General features: G+C 38.4%; 1 protein-coding gene across 2 annotated transcripts in view; it reads left to right on the top strand.

The window, feature by feature from the left end:
* INPP4B (inositol polyphosphate-4-phosphatase type II B) overlaps window positions 1-18,061 on the top strand; it is a 501,415-nt gene that overhangs the window by 447,544 nt on the left and 35,810 nt on the right. For both annotated transcript variants that reach the window (XM_008685432.2, XM_040626334.1), the window contains one exon: window positions 1,909-2,063. In XM_008685432.2, coding sequence (XP_008683654.1) covers window positions 1,909-2,063 — 155 coding nt within the window. The remainder of the gene's footprint in view (window positions 1-1,908; window positions 2,064-18,061) is intronic.

The following is an 18,061-nucleotide window of genomic DNA, read 5'->3' as shown; positions in this document are numbered from 1 at the left end:
TAAAGAATATTCATTCTTTTTAAAAGTCATTATCTTGGGGCACCCGGGTGGCTCAGTCAGTTAAGCATCTGCCTTCGGCTCAGGTCATGATCTCAGGGTCCTGGGATCAAGCCCCATGTCGGGCTCCCTCCTCATCCAGGAGTCTGCTTCTCTCTCTCCCTCTGCCGCTCCCCCTGCTTGTACTCTTTCACTCTCTCCCTGTCAAATGCATAAATAAAATCTTAAAAAAAAAATCATTATCTCATAAGTGGCCCTTGAGGCCTATATTTCATTATTATGAATATAGCTAAGTCTTGGTTGTTTTATATTAAAAATTTTGAAATACTCTTTATATGAAAAGATTAGAGTCTTCCAGATGAAAAAAGATTTTATAGTGAAATTGTGCTATCATATTTCTCTAGTCACTTATATGGGAAATAGCGAGAAAGTACTAAAGGTCAAATAAGGACTTGTAAATCCTAGTGTAAGTATCAGAATCACAATTAAAACATGGTAAAAACCCTTGATAGACTGTGTTAGTATAACTTTTTCTCAAAGCAGATTAACTGTTAAGGCGTCCTTGATGGCAGGGAATAAAGCAAAACTGTATTCTATCACATTAGATTTATTGTAAGTGCAGGTTGATGAACACTGTTGATACTAATGAAGCGTTGGTATCTCACGTCAGAGCCCTGCCACGGGCCAGGGAAGAGAAAGGAATGGAATGGTTCACCTGCTAACCGTAGGCCAGTGAGATAAGACATAACTGTGGTTCAGAGATTTTTCTCTTGAATTACATTGGGACAACAAAAAGAAAGAATTTGCAAAAAGAAACAAAATAGGACAGAAGCTAAAGGCTTGGTCCTTGGCAACCTGGCTCTGTTCAGTTGTGTGCAAGTTACTTAACCTGGCTAAACCTCAATTTCCTCATCTGTAAAATAAGAATGATTACATCTTCCTCCAGGATTCATATGCAGGTATTAAAAGAGCAAATCTAGGGCCGCCTGGGTGGCTCAGTCGGTTGAGCATCCAACTCTTGATTTCGGCTCAGGTCATGATCTCGGGGTTGTGGGATCAAGCCCCGTGTCAGGCTCCACGCTTAGCTCAGAATCTGCTTGGGACTCTCTCTCTCCCTCTCCCTCTGCCCCTCCCCCTACTCACACATGAGTGTGTGTTTATATATTTATATATAAATATTTATATAAATATATTTATATATTTATATATGAATATATTTATATATAAATATTTATATAAATATATTTATATATTTATATATAAATAAATAAAATCTTTAAAAAATAAACAAAAGAGCAAATCTGTGTGAAAGCTATTAGCATTATACGTGGTACAGTAGATACGCATGTAACAGTGACCGTTCGGTGTCCTTATTCTTATTAGTTGCTTTGATGAGTGGCTGGTGGTTCACTTATCTGCTGCAGTGGCACCATGTGGATGTTTGAAATCTCATAACCTAAAGCCAAAAGTAGCAAAGGTTTCTTAAATGTAAAGTAAGAAGATGTTAGCTATTTAGGATACAAATCAAGTATCTGATCCAGGAAATACAGTTTTATTTTTTCCTGTGTGATGAAGGTGTTGAGCCTCAGCTGTGATTACTCCTGTCATCCCCCACAGCTCAGGCCCCCTCGCAGTGCGCACTGCTGCCGCTGCTGGTATTTACCATCTCACAGGGCTGCAACAGCCCCACACCTCACACATCACATACAAAGAGCTAAACAAATCCAATCTGTTCCACTAGCTTTTGAAATGAAAAGATAATGTTTTTCATTAGCTGAGGCAGATCGAACCAATTGACTATCATAAAATAACATAAATTTGGTGTGTTTAGATAAGAAGTGTTTAGACGAGTCCGACACTTTGGAGTCATCTACAGATGAGCAATAAACTGTTCGTATGTCTGTGTTGCAGATCTGTCGCAAACTAAATGGTATTCGTTTCACCTGTTGCAAAAGTGCCAAGGACAGGACGTCCATGTCGGTGACTCTTGAACAGTGCTCAATCTTGAGAGACGAGCACCAGCTCCACAAGGACTTCTTTATCCGAGCCCTGGATTGTATGAGAAGGTAGCCCGCATATCTTCAACTTTCTTTCTTTTAAGGTCATTTTAAAGTTTTGGGTCTTTCGTTTTCCAAATACGTATTTTACTCCTAGGCTAAATATTTAGGGAATTCACTGCATTTCCATGGCTCATAGCTCATGGCATGAAAGAGAAAATAATGTTAAGCATCCCCCCTTCTCGTTTTAGGCGATAAAAGAGAACGTGGCTAGATTTTGATAATAGCTTATTAACTCATTTAGATCCAAGTTGTATTTTTTTTAATGTTTTTTTATTATATTATGTTAGTCACCATACAGTACATCCCTGGTTTCTGATGTAAAGTTCGATGATTCATTAGTTGCGTATAACACCCAGTGCACCATGCAATACATGCCCTCCTTACTACCCATCACCGGTCTATCCCATTCCCCCATTTTAAAGGGCTCTGTTTCTTTCATGTATCACACTTGAAGAACAATTTCTTTACATATTAGTAATTATGAATATGCACAAAATAGAACTCAGTTGTGTTATCCAAAGAAAAATCTCTCCTAACTGCAACTAACAGGTGATGTTCCCAATGTCTTGTAGAGTCTCTGGGTCGGTCACCTCCTTCCTAAAATTATTTTCACATCACTCATCATAAAGATGGGATGACACGGATACTTTAGAATAGAGAATTAATATTGTTACTCTGCCAACATTTAGAATGCTATGCCTGAAGTCATGTTTCTTGATTCATTTCCACAGTAATTAAATCTAAAGTCTAAGCCATAATGGGAAGGAAAAAGTGTCTCATTCACAGTGTCTGTCAGCAAGGACACACGTTAATTAAAAAGTTAAACGAAATTGTCTCTTTGCTGCAAAGACCAGCTCAGAGGCACACCAGATAGCATGGGACAGGCTATTTCCAGAAAGGAATGTCCTGTGATTCTCTAGAGAGGGCTGCTTCTTATCTGGCATATCATTAGCTTCCCTGCCCCCCCCTTTTTTTAATGGCTGCAGTCCTTCAGTGGGGAAGTGGACCCTTGCCTGCGCTTGCCCTATGCCTGCGTGCTTTCCCCACTACATGAGCCCTCTCTGCTTTCCCATTTCATGTCTCTTGGCATTTTCATTGTTCAGTGGAGTTCTATCATGATTTTTTGATAAATGTATGAGGATGTCTTAGAGGCCTGACATGAATATCTCAGCCATATAAAACGCATTTGGTTGATAGAAAAAAATTCTTTCAAAAATAATCTCTCAGCACTAATAGGAAGAATTCAGAATCTGAAGCAGAAATCTTCTAATGTGGAGAAAAAGAATACAGATGTCACTATGGTTGGAACAAAGGTACTAGGTGGGCAGAGCAGGAACACATGATATTGTAGGCCAGATACACCAGAGGACTGCAGTGATTCAACAAACACGAATTATCTGGAGGATGTAATTGTTGTTTGTTTAAGGCAGAGATAAAAGAGGACTCTTTAATTAGAAAGGTAATTCTTTCAAATTGGTAAATAAAAGGTGTATGTATCACATACGTGTTAAAATATAAAACCAGACAGTGTGGTATTGCATAAAGGTAGAGAACCGACATTATATATGGAACATACTTGCTCATGACATAACATTAGCAGGGTTCATTTTTGGATTGTTAAACAATGTAAGGTCTAAAAATTTTAATCTAAAAACACTGAAGAGCTTACCTTCCATACCATCACTTCTCTGGGGGATCTGTATGTATTTATATTTATATACATATTTTTTATAAATTTCAAATCTGTCAAATTTATCATTTGGTTTTGTGAATGTATGAGAGCTGTGTGAGTCTCTAAGGGCTTTGTGTGTGTGTGTGTGTGTGTGTGTGTGTGTGTGTGTGCGCGCATGTGTTTAAGGGAAATAAGATATGTCCTTTCCTTTAATAACTGCCATAATTTCCTTCTTTGAATAGTCTGTATTACAGTCCAAGCCCATTGGTTTATAAGTTCTGGCAACATACCGTAAACGAGAGTATGGAGTTTGGGAGCCAGCTTACCTGAATTGTAATGCAGCCTATATGCCACTTACTAGCCATGAGCAAGGATTTCTTTTTTCTTTTTTTTTTTTAAGATTTTATTTATTTATTTGAAAGAGAGAAAGAACAAGGGGTTGCAGAGAGAGAGGGAGAAGCAGACTCTCCGCTAAGCAGGAAGCCCAATGTGAGGCTCGATCCCAGGACCCCAGGATCATGACCTGAGACAAAAGCAGACGGTTAACCAACTGAGCCACACAGGGGTCCCACCCTTGAGCAAGTTAATGTCTTACTCCCTCCTAGTGCCTAAGGCAAGTTAGTCAACCTCTTGATGCCTCAGCTGCCTCATCTGTAAAACAGATGTGATAATAGTAGCTCTTCTTAGGAAAGTCTTGAGGATTAAATGAATTGATATGTGTTAAGTGATTACACAGTGATTACTGTATAATATTCACTAAGTAAATAAAAAATAAATATCAAGGGTCATGATGTTAACATTCTGATCTTCCAGGTACAGTAAAATCTAGTCAACTACAATCCCTATAATCTTTGTGAATATGTTATGACAAGTTTGACTCAGATACCATATATTAAAATAAAGTCTACTGCCAATTCTTATAAATAAGGTTTCAAATGCAGTGCTTTATCTATTCAAGAAAATAGTTCCTTAAGTTCTGTCTTAAAGTGTGTGTGTGTTTACAAATGCTGTGCTAATTATGGATGGATTGTATTCATTAAAGTAAGCCTGGATAGGTTTCTTGTAAGTATTTTTTATGTTAATGTGTATTATTGCATGGCCTTAGAATTTGAGTCATAGATTTGAGATCAAAGAGTCACTCTAGAAATCTAGTCAAATCTGCTTTACTTTATAAATAATGAAACTGAGCTCTAGAATGTTTTGGCAAAGACTGTTCAGACAAAAAGTATTAGAGCCAGCACTGGAACATAGCTGCCCTTCTTATATTTTAATGTTATTTTCTTTGTACCAAATGAAACAAAATACTATTACTTAAAATTATTTGGTAATGTATTTGACTCCTTGAAAGCTGTTACTTAAAATACAGTTGACCCTTGAACAACACAAGTTTGAACTGCGTGGGTCTACTTACATGTGGATTTTTTTTTTTTTTGATAAACACAGTACAGTACTGTAAATGTACTTTATCTTCTTATGATTTTCCTTATAACATTTTCTTTTCCCTAGCTTACTTTATTGTAAAAGTACAGTATATAATACATATAACATACAAAATATGTGTTACTCAACTGTTCTTGTTATCAGTAAGGCTTTCTGTCAACAGTAGGCTATTACTAGTTAAGTTTGGGGGACTCAAACGTTATACATGGATTTTTGACTGTGCAGGGGTTCGGTGCTCCTAACCCTGTGTTGTTCAAAGGTCCAGTGTATTATATAAGTCATATAAGTCATAAAAAACATGTGCTTTTAGAAGTTCGAGACTGTGTGTAAGACTAGAGAAATCTGCCCAAATCCTGAGACCTTGAAGAGCAGACTTTAGTTCTAGAATATTAACTATTTAATTTCATCCTTGTCTATTATGTCCACCATTCTGTTGGGACATTGAGCACAGTGTCTGGTCCACAGTGAAACACATATAAATAAGGGTTGAATACATGAAGAACAGTCCAAATAGGAAATCATTCTGCTGCCTTCTGTTTTTTACAACCACGTAACAATTTTGTCTTTTTTTTTTAATTATGTTTTCAATTATATTCGAGGTAGTAATTTGGTTCTGACTTTTTTGTCTAAGCCTTGTTTCCTGGGGTTGCACTTAGGTGTCTGTAGTCTAGAGGTCAATGATAAGACAGAGGTTGTGCTCCAACAACTCAATCCAATAAAGCTTCCAACCCCTTTTGATGTGGACTGTAGATTGTGAACATATTCAGAGCTTAGGAGTTTTCAAACCTGCTCTGCCTTTTATTTCCACCAGACCTGTTAGGTCCTCCTAGTTGGCCAGGATGTGTGAAAGTTTATCTGAACCCTCCATGGTTCTCTCATTTTCAGGATCTGTGGTTAGATGAACAGCTAGTTGTCTGGGGGTGGCCCCCGGGGGGACTGCTATCTCAGGCTAGCCGAGAGGTTGACTGTCAGCATCCGTTGGTCTGCAAGAGCGCTGCTGTTTCGGACAATGCTTGGGAGTGGCATTTTCCGCTGTCCGCATTCAGTGCAGCCCGGCGCACCGCCAGCCCACCCGAGTAGAACTTGAGCTGAGAGGGGCAGGAAGACCACACACTTCCCCTCCTCTTACCCACTGTCCGCCCGTTTTCCTAAGAAGCAACAGTTCTCAGCTTGTTGCTTGATTTCTGTTGATTACCAGGGTCCTGAAATGGTTGTTTTGACAGTATTTCCCATTCTCACAGGTTTTCTGGAGAAAGAGGATTTGTAGAACTCCTCGGTCTGCTGCCAAGGAAATTCCACCCTCAGACAGTGGCTTTAAAATGCACCTCAGACTGCTTCTGGGGCTTTTAAAAACTATCTTTGGACCCCATATGGTTTATAATTGGGAAGATCTGAGGTGGATTCAGGGATATAAATTTTTTTAAGAATTTTAGTAATATTCTGAGACACAACCTTGGATTTAAAAACATCAGTGTTTTAAAGGACTTTGACTTTTATGCTTTTGAAAATATTGGTTTTTTACTTTATTTAACATCGGTTGCAGTTTATTTTACCTTTGAATTATTCTAACCACCTTTCAGGCTATTTGCTCTGGATTTTTTAAAAGTTCACCAAGGTTATAATATCATTACTGTTTTTTTGGTTTTACTTCTTCCTTATCTATATTAAATTTTTCCATTGCATTGTGCTTCTCTCTGTCAGTTTCAGATTATTATGTATAAATGGAATGTAATAGATAAAGAGAAATAAATAAACCTTCATTTGGGTGCTTAGTCAGAAACTCCCTCGGCATAATAAGCCACAGAGAGCAGGTATTTCTGTTCTCTTTTGTCCATTGCTGTCTTCCCAGTACTTAGAACATGCCTAGTGATAGTAGGTTCTCGATAAATATTCAATGAATGGGTAGATGAATGAGTAACACAGGTTTCTAAAATCTTCAGGTCATCTATATTAGGAAGTTTCGTGCATACATAGGCATTTAGAATTAAACATGAAAATATTACTCAGTTGCGACATATTTATCAGCAAAAGTTCCAGAAGATGAAATTGAAAGCTTTGGAGAGGTTATGATACCAATTCAAAAACACACAGGCCACAAAAAACCTATCTTAACTCATTGTCTGAATCCACCCTTTGTACTGTTTTCAGAAATTTCATTCACTCTTTTCCTACATAGCCAGTATTACCCACAGGGGCACACTCCTGATGCGTGCCTCTGGTTACGATCTGCTTGACTGAAGTAGCAGAAGGACCTCTTCAGATGAGCAAGTTAGCAGAGTAACTGGGAAGATCTGGCTCTCTAAGGAACTCTTAGTAGTTGCCTCTATTGCAAGAGCAAAACAATGATTCTCAACCCTCCTTAGAAACCCCGGGAGGTTTCGGGGCTGAATGGCAGGAGTGCCTCCCCAAACCAGCTTCGGGATGGAGACCAGGTGGAGAACCATTTGACTGAAGTAGACCTCATTTAAATCTGCTACCCTTCAGTAACTTATTTTAATGGCTTTGTGGTAAGACTATAAGCCTGGTATATCTATCCTTTCCTTGAGTTTTGAAGTGTATGTGTATTGACGAATGCTCCCTTGAACCTCTATAGTGGAAATTTACAAAATGGTGGCCACATAATTGGCAGATTTTTTTAAAAAGGGGGATAATGCAGTATGAGCTCTCAGTTTTGGGTTATGGACTCTCCATTGATGCTAAGAGCCATTTTGTCCCAGTGCATTTAGGGGAAGCATTTTTAGTAAGGACTTTTAAGCTTATATTTCATTAATAGACAATTAGGAATGGATTTTAAAATACAAAATTCGACTGGATTATAAAATGTTATGCTTTACCAAAAATGATTGTGTTGGGAAATTTAATAGCCACTGAAAAGTACGTGAAGATGAAAATGCCAATGTGTCTTATTTCCCTTGAGAGGAACACCGGAATTATGTGTCCACAGTGTAACAGTGTGACACCATATTGCTCAGTTATCTGTAACTTTTATTTTCCTCTTGCTACATCACTCGGCAATCTGTCATTCTATAATGGCCCCTGAAAATTAAGATAGTTGATATGCCATTAGTAAGATTAATCAGGGTTCATTTCAGCCTACAACCTATTTGTCGCCCTTTAGATACAAGGCTTTAATTGCTCTATTTTAGTAAATATTGAATGCATAAGAGAAAGACTGAAAGGCCCATCAGACTTACTGAGTTTTATCTTGTTGAATGTCATATTCTCAGCGTGTTGCACCGGAAATTTATTTTGTTTTTATTTCGTAACTGACAAGATGTTCTGCTTTATAAATAAGTGCCCCTTAACCCATTGATGGCAGTAAAGGTTTTGTGTCTCCTGGCTTACTCCTTTGTGGGCTTTCCTTTAGAGTCATGTAGTTCGTTTGCGTTAAAATAGAAAACTTCACTTCTTCTTTTCTTAGTCTTGTTTTCACTTCATCTTATTTTTCTTTGCTTTGGTTTGATTGTACCAGTCAGAGAAAGGCTGCTATTATTTCATATTCTTTGCTATTTCAGATATTAAAGTGAATACTAAGCACTGTAGGCAGAGGTAATTGAAGCTTTCCGTTATCTCCCGACTCCCCGAAAGGGCTGTGTTCCTGCAGAGCAACGTAAGCGGGAACAGTTTTTCCATGAGCACCAAGTGTTCTCTCTTCCCTGGAGAACTTCAGTAGCGTATCTGCTGTGTTCCTTCAGCCCGTATCTGTGACGAATAACAGCAATAAGCCCAGATGGAGTCACCGTCATCGTAGGGTTGCTAATAGTTATGTGAACACTGTGACCCCATTAGGGTGTTTTTGCTTCAGTTTACCGTAAGGTGAAAGATAGTGACAAAGAATACATTTTTAAAAAAATCCTGTTGGAGCAAGTATCCTTTCACAAGATATCCACAGACGAACCACCGAAAGGGAACTGAACTTATTAGGGAAATCAGAGAATAACCTACAGAAAAACTTTCAACTTCCTGAACAAACTGTATGTGCTGATTTTGGCTAATCTTCTTCATACTTCTATTGTGTGGTCTATTATTTTGATTCTAAAAAAGTCATGATTTTGAGGTCTAGTTCTTCCTAATTTGTTTCGTGTAAAGTGTTTTCTACTGCTAGTGGCGTGAGATCCTGTGCTTGTCGTCCGGAGCACCTGCCAGCTTTGCACACACCTTCCCAAATAAGTCACTTCTCTCAGTTCTTGAAATGATTACCCGAGGGCATAGAGTTATAAGCGTATGGAATATAGGTGTTTTTTTTTTTTTTAATTTCATTTAATGGAAACAAATACAAATGAATTTAATTGAAATGTATTTAACTTCTGCCACAAACATGAGTTTTTAAAGTCAGGAAGATCTGGGGTAGAATCCTTATTCTAGCACTCATTGTCTGTACATCTTTGGACAAATTAATCTCCAGGCCTCAGTTTCCTCATCTGTAATGTAGGGGTAACGATCTCTCTGTTCTGCGGTTGTTGTGTTAAATGAGATCACCGACTGAGAGTCTCTGTGCCCAGTGGTATCAGGTGGTCTGCTTGCTCTCCCCTCACCACCTGCCCTGCCTCTTCTTCCTTAACCCATGTTTCTCCTCCACGCCTCCTCTGATACGCCTGAAATTGAGGAGTTTCCCTGGTCTTCAAGGTCTTAGAAGAAAAGCCCCAAGAGTAATACTTGGTTTCTAAAAGGCCAAAACTCTCTCTCAGTGACTAGGGACTAGATGGTTTGGAAATCTTGCGAGAACCCTGCCAATGGTATCAAGGGAATCTAGGAGCAACCAAGCCTGGAACAGAGGGTTAGTGACCATATGCCGTCCTGGACAGCAATACTTCAGCACTCAAGGAGTAGAACTTGCACGTGTCTGACCGCGAATGCGCCAAGACTTCGCTAGTGATTTAGGATATCCAGTAAATAACCAGCCAAGAGCCCCACCTCAGGAGATGGCCCTGGCAAATGTGTCAGTAACAGAAGTATGCCATCATCATATTCAGTGAAAAGTAAACATTTATTGAATATCTTCTATGGCAGAATACCATGCTAAACAAAGGGCAGAAGGCATTTGTAATAAGAATGGGAGCTAGTAATCAATGAGGTCTTGCTATGCATTAAGAATTATATTAAACGTTCTATATGAGGAACCTCTGTTAATGCCCAGGGGGATAGTATGAGCTAGAGGAGACCACATGCCTAAAACTTCTATTACCGGAGTGGATCAGGAGGCAGAAGGAATCACTGTGGGCGGGGGTGGTCCTGGCGGAGGTAGGATTTAAACTGTATCTTGAGGATGAATATGATTTAGGGAAGCTGCAAGGAGGAGTTAGGAGTTCTTGACTAGAAATATCTAAGTGGGTGAACTAAGGGTTCTGTTTGTGAATTCACCACATTTGTTGAGTGTCTTTACGTAAACCGTCACGTATGGCACATCCTACAGCTCGTTGTCTTCAGCAGGTATCATGCTCGCTTATTTTATTTTTCAAGATCCACATTCATACATAGGTCTAGTCCTCTCCTTTAACATAGTATTTCCTCATATGAATAGACCACACTTTATCCATTCCCCTACTGAATTTTAGGTTGTCTCTGATATTTTGCCATTACAAGCAACAGGAGAGTAGCCTTACTCGTGAATAGATCCATGAATACAAGTATGAGAAGTTCTCCAGTATAATAAACATAAAAGTGAAATGGGTGGTAAGGTATTTATATTTTCAATTCTACTAGATGCTACCAGATTGCTCTTCAAAATAGCTATACTATTTATATCCCTCAACCCATGCACCTGTGTTCCCATTTTCCACATGCCCAAATATGTGCACTATTCAGGTTTTTACCAATGGGTGAAAAGTGGTATCGATTTAATTTGTTTTTTCCTGATGATAAGTGATATTGAAAATCTTTCTAAGCATTGATTGGCCATCTGTGTTTCCATTTCCAGCATCTCATCTTTATTATGTTTCATATATTGGAGGTTTGCATATAATATCGGTTAAGAAAGGGTTCTAACATATATAAACTGCTAATTTATCATATTTAAGTCAAGTTCTAGATAAGACAGCTTCAGGAGTGATAGTTTTTAAAAATATTTTTATTTGTTTTGTTTATTTTTTTTTTTTTCCCCAAAAATAAAAGCACAGTGGAGTAGACCAGACTTTTAGGTTTGGACAGAGAAATGGAGTGTTTTGACAGGAGCCTGTGACATGATATAGACATTTTAGTGCTCCATTTTAGACAAGGCATGGAGACTTCCAGCTGAGACATGTGAACACACACATACACACACACACACACACAAAGAGATAATAAGGGAAATGATTGATGCTTTTGTACTTGGAAAATGAGGTGTAGTAGGAACTAGCCCCAGAAGGGGCTTGTTTTCCTTTAAAAAGCCAGAGATGCAGGTGGTCCAGGTGAAACCACGTCATTCAGATGTGCCAACGTCTAGGAAGTCTGTTTCTGCTGCTGGAAAGTTGAGATGCAAGAAGAGAGGAAGTGAGGATGTGAGTGTGTATAGCCACATATTGCTGAACCTGAGAGAAACAACTCAAAATTAAACACGTGGATATAAAACAGATATCACTGTTCTATCTCAGACCTTGCTTGCTTTTAAAGTTGACAGATTTGTTGGGGCATTTAGCTCCCATATAATAACGCTTCCCAAATCTCAGTCAGTTATTAGGTGGTTGCCTAATAATTTTTTCCACGAGTGTCACTTGAACAATCATCACCTTCAGCCTCGTCCTAAGCAGTGATATTCATGAATCCGTGCGCTTGATGCGCTGTTGATGTTTGTCCTAACACCCGTGAGAATAAATCCAGAACTGGTAAAATCAATGTATCATCAGTGTACTGTGTAGAAATTCTTGCCTTCATCAGAGTGTTTAGTCTACTTGGGTCAACACTGTCATAGAAAGGTTTCAGCCCTCCTTCTGACCTGAATTTTTCTTATTATGCTCCAGTCTTTAGCCCAGGAGAGCAACCTGAAAGTCTACGTTGGCCACTGTCTAATAAAAAACTAAATTGGGAGTCAATAGGTTTATGGAAAAGCAGTCAAAATACTGCTAACTTTTCTCCTAATTGGAAGATCACTGATGACAGAAAAGTTCAAATGTCCAGTGTAATATGCATTTATGCCCGAGGATAATGGTCTCAAGTCCTATGAGCAAAAATATATTATGGGCAATTACATCCCATTCGCTCCCATTCATTGAGTCTATCAGGATTCATATGAGTGTGAATGACATCATTACAGGGATCAAGAGGGTAATTTAAAAAGCATATCATTTGGAAAATTGGTCGTTTATTATAGTAAAAAAAAATCACACGTGGTATTTCTCAAGTATCACAGCATTGTTTTGGCAGAGTCGTTGCTCTGAATTCTCTAAAATCTAAGAATTAAGCCAGCTTGGTGAAGAGTAGTGAGTGTAGTTCTGTGGTTAAAAGGAAGAACTTTGGGGGCGCCTGGGTGGCACAGCAGTTAAGCGTCTGCCTTCGCCTCAGGGCGTGATCCCGGCGTTATGGGATCGAGCCCCACATCAGGCTCCTCCGCTATGAGCCTGCTTCTTCCTCTCCCACTCCCCCTGCTTGTGTTCCCTCTCTCGCTGGCTGTCTCTATCTCTGTCAAATAAATAAAAAAATCTTAAAAAAAAAAAAAAAAAGGAAGAACTTTGGGGATAGATGGCCTGGTTCTCCACTTCTTGGCAGTAAGAAGGAAATCCTCCAAAACTTTGGGTTCTCTATGTGTAAAGTGAAACAATATATATGAAGAAATGGGTAACAGGAATATCAGGGAAGTGCTTGATAAAGTTTAACTCTTACAGTGTTGATTTCCCCAGCATCTTCATCTCACAGGGCTATTGTGAGGATTAAATTAAATAATGTTCATCGAAGCACTTAATAGAGTACTTGTTACATAGTAAGGATCAGTAAAAAGTAAATGCTCTACGGCTGTTACTGAGGTAGCGATTGTCACTGGTACTATGCTATCGCTACCCCCTTCTTCGTCATCATGGTGTCTCATCAAATTGTTTGTACTAAACTGTGCATTGGTATGATTCCTCAGACCACACCGAGGAAGGTAAAGGAAACAGCCCTTGCGATTACTCATATTGTCTATGCACTGATTCTCAAAGAGTGGTTCCCAGGCCAGCAGCATCGGCATCCCCCAAGAACGTGTTGTAAATCTAGATTCTCAGGCCTCACCCCAGCCCTACTGGATCAGAAATGGTAGGCGTGGGGCCCAGCAATCAGTTCTTTAACAAACTCTCCAGGTGACTGAGGTGCATACTTAGGTTTCATAACCTCTGATCTAGTGTAAGAATGGTATCACATTGTTAACAGTTTTACTGAGATAAAATTCACATACACCTACCATACCATACCATACCATGCCATACCATACCATACCATGCCATACCATACCATACCATGCCTATAAAATTCATCCACTTAGGGGTGAAGGGGAGTGAGAGGTATAGAATCAATTACTCATGGGGATAAAAGATAACGGTGTAGGGAATCTAATCAGTGATATTGTAATAGCGTGGTACGGTGACAGAGGGTCGCTACACTGGTGGTGAGCACAGCCTAACAGAGAGAGTTGTCAAACCACTACATTTTACCCCTGAAACAGGTAACATTGCGTTGCAGCCATACTTCAATTAAAAAAAAAATACCCCATGAAACATTTGAGATATGTTTATATCAAAAACTTGCTTCTTGTTTAATCTGAAGTTTAGAAAGAAAAAATTCACCCACTTAAAATGTACAATTGAGTAGATTTTAGTATATTCACAAAGGTGTACAACCATCATCCCAATCTAAATTTAGAAAATGTCCATCACTTGGCTATTCTAGACATTCCACATGAATAGAATGCTAGCATATGTGGTCTTTTGTGAATGACTTCTTTGACTTAGCATACTGCTTTCAAAGTTCATCTAAGTTGCAGGCGTTTTTCATTACCTTGTAAAGTTCCCTGTGAATAGTCTTTGCACTCATTTCTACAGCATTACCATTAGGCTTGTTTATGATTCTCCGGAACAACCCGAATACGTGTGTGCATTTGTGTATGGGGGTGGGGTAGCTGGATGTGATCGTGTGTGCAGGAGTTTCAGTTTTGTGCTTTCCCTTTTGTAGAGACTCCTAAAAAGCTCACAGCCGATTCTGTGCTCCATCTACTAGAAATGGATAGCATGCTTTAATGGGCCTTTTAAAAAAATATAGTGGCCTCATTCCTAATTTCTTTTTATGATATAACCCTTGCATTTACTGTTTCTTTCCCACTTTTCATTCTTGATATCTTACTGAATTTTATGTATCCATTTAAACTGCCTTAAATTCTTTTTAAAACAAGGCAGGATTTAAATACCTAAGAATAAAACCACATAAAGCATCCCCTCTACCTAAGCTAAAGACTTCCTAAATCTATACTTAAGACTTGTCAAATCAACTTGAATAATACTGACTTATAGTTTTTTCAAACTGCAAAAAAAAAAAAAAAAATCAGTGTCTTATATCTGAATTTATGTGTTTTCAAAGTGATATCTGTCCACTCAACTATTTGAGGAAATAATAGCATTATATTTTTATATGCTTCAGAGTTTGCAAATCACCTTGACTGCTCTTTTGCTCTGGAAAATAGGAATACAATAGATATCATCCTTTGTTCAGCTTCTGTTCCATAATTTAATTTTATAACATGAATTCAGAGATGGAATGTTTATAATAGATCATTTTATTTGATTTTGTGATAAAGATTTTTTTTTTTTGCCTTGGAAAGACTAGAACAGAAGTGAGAAAAAGGCATATTAGAGCTGTCAAGAGAGATTATTTTTGCCAGAAAAGAAGAGGCAAATGCCTTCCTCTTCATGAGAACGAACTGATTTTAAAGCAGCTGTTCTTGAAATAGATACATATATTGAAAACTCCACCATCTCTAGTTGAAAAACGAAAGAAAGAAGAAAAGGAAGGAAGGAAGGAAGGAAGGAAGGAAGGAAGGAAAAAAAGAAAGAAAGAAAGAAAGAAAGAAAGAAAGAAAGAAAGAAAGAAAGAAAGAAAGAGAAAGAAAGAAAGAAGAAAGAAAGAAAGAAAGAAAGAAAGAAAGAAAGAAAGAAAGAAAGAAAGAAAGAAAGAAAGACCATTTTTCCAATAAGGTAACAAAACCTCCCGTACCTATATGTGAGGTACGTATGATTAAATATCACATGGTCATGAAGTCAGAAGCAGCAGAGGCGGCTGTGTGGTGCCGTCCTGGGTCCAGCTTGACCACGTGAGCAATGCGTGGCTGGCAGCCTCTGGAAAGCCCAAACTCTGGCAAACGTTTGCTGAGTTTCATCTTTTTTTCCTCTGTGGTTTGACTTCATAAGTACAATTTTATTGTGCACGTTAATAAGTTAAAAGTTCCTAGTGAATCGTGTGGTTCCCGACCAGACAGGAGAGACTGTGCATAATTGAAAATTAATTCTAAATAATGGTGCTTTATTTGGGGATTAAATAAATCTATTTTTAGCAAATAATATGGTTTGATATTCATGTAGTCAGTTATAATCTCCCCCAAATGCAATCCTTTAAGTTCTTTTATAAATTTAAACTTTACGTTATGCAGGTTATGGTTTCAGACCATATGGAAAATAGAAATTGTTTTCCATTTCTATTTCTGCCAAGTAAAAGAAAGTCAGGTTCTTTTGCAGTCTGCTTTATATAGTTTTAGCATAAATGTGTGGATGTTTGTTTTGCCACTTTTGCCCACACCCCTCGAAGAACAAAAGAAGGGTATGCTCTCTTGGGATAGCCGCTGGGAATGAAAAGAAAATGAAAAAATATTACTTTTTTTTAATAAGCCTTCAGAATTTGGGGATGTTGGCGTATTAGTGCTAATTTAAAAAATCAGTTTATGTGTATTTTACGAAGTTTAACTTTAATGTGAAAGTTAGCAACTGCCTTTTGAATATCTTGCTCTCGAGCTTAATGTCAAAATGGTATTAGTACATGTTGCCAATATATTGCTAAACTCGGCTAATTTCCTCCTGGAGTTTCGTTCATAATGGAAGCAAAATTTTGGTTTAACTAATTTGATCACATTGAGAAAAAGAGAAACTGAAAGAATCTTGAAAGAATCTGAAACCATGTGTGTGGAGGGTAGGAGGGAAAAAGAAGTTCTCTCATTTTTATGGGGTTTGATGAGGTAAGGGCATGCTTCAACTTTCGTTTCTATGAAATTCTTCCTGTTTCTCGTGGCGGGGACCCCTTGGCCAGGGTGAATGGGGAGGGTGTTCAGGCAGGCAGGCAGGCAGGGCTCCAGAGGCAAGCTTTCTGCAGATCATCCGGACTGATATTTTCCCCAGCAGCTGGAAGAGAAAGTTGCCACAAGGAAGACGGTATGCACTCCCCATAGATATTTATTCCTCCTTGAAAGAAAATGCTATGCGATCTGATATTCTTGCCATGTCTCTGCAAAGAAAGAAAGAAAGAACGCGTCACCGTTGAAGCAGTGGTGTTATCCACTCGTAAAGAGACTTCTTGCACCATTATCATCATGTGGCCTTATATCTCCATTGATGCCAAGAGAGCTAAAGGCAAAATATAGTATTTTGACATAAGATAAATATTTTATTGAAACATCTGAACAAGTGTGGTGAACACTGATTTTTTCATTTCTGTCAGAATAGGGGTCTATAAATAGGCTTTTCCTGTTGAATCACGGTTGGAAGGGAAACTAGATATCTTCTGGCCCAACACCTCACAGTATTTTTATGTTAATGAATATGTGCCTAATAAAGTAATGATTTTTAAAATCTAGATATTGTTCTTACATTGATGCTAGCCCTTTAGCTAAGTTTCATGGGAGGATTGTCAAAGGAAGATTCTGCACCTGACATCTGCTCTGGTGGGGAGCAAGAGCAGACATGCTGCAGAATGGCCGGGCATTCCCTCCTTAGGTCTGAACTCAGAGAAGAGCTGCTTCTCAGAGAACAGCAAGAATTTATGCAGAATTACGGGAGCAAGGTTAGATCCGTGTGTTTGAGGAAATAGTGTAAAGCCACTTCAGAGAATAGTCTAAAGCCACTTTTTTTTTTTTTTTTTTTTTTTTTTACAAAGTGAATTTTGCAGCCTTGCAGGACTTAGGATCCAAATAAAGTGACTGAAATGGAAAAGGGAATTACAATGAATCTTCTTAATGTTATTCTTTGACTTACTGTGAAGGCCTAACTACAAATAGTAGGCAGAAATATACACACACACACACACACACACACACACACACACATATACACACATATATATGTATGTATATGTATATATGTATGTATATAAACATATACATAACATATACACACATAAATATAAGTACTAGAACTTATATATTATTTGTATGTTCATTTTGCTTAGACCTAATTTGATCTTGTTTGTAAATTACGCCTCCATTCAGATGACCCAATCATTATGACTTGTGAGAGATGTGCTTATTCTTACACTACTATTTGGGCCACTAAGTTTAATATTTAGTAAAAAAAATTAATATGAAGTAAAAAAAAAAACATCCAACAGTGTGTATCTCATTAAAATGAGACGAATTAGGATGGGGCCCCTGGGTGGCTCAGTCGTTAAGCGTCTGCCTTTGGCTCAGGTCATGATCCCAGGGTCCTGGGATCGAGCCCCGCATCGGGCTCCCTGCTCGGTGGGAAGCTGCTTCTCCTTCTCCCACTCCCACGCCCCCTGCTTGTGTTCCCTCTCTCAGTGTCTTTCTCTGTCAAATAAATAAATAAAATCTTTAAAAAAATAAAAAAATAAAATGAGACGAATTAGGAAAAAAAGAATACCTGGACGTTGACACGTCAACTTCCCCCAAAAATGCCAGGTGGATGACTTAGCTCATTATTTTCATGTGTTGGTGAAGGGCCACAAGCTTGAC

Source organism: Ursus maritimus, unplaced genomic scaffold (assembly GCF_017311325.1).
Source record: "Ursus maritimus isolate PB19 unplaced genomic scaffold, ASM1731132v1 scaffold_11, whole genome shotgun sequence".
Classification (NCBI taxonomy): Eukaryota; Metazoa; Chordata; class Mammalia; order Carnivora; family Ursidae; genus Ursus; species Ursus maritimus.
This window is presented reverse-complemented; position numbering and strand designations above follow the sequence as displayed.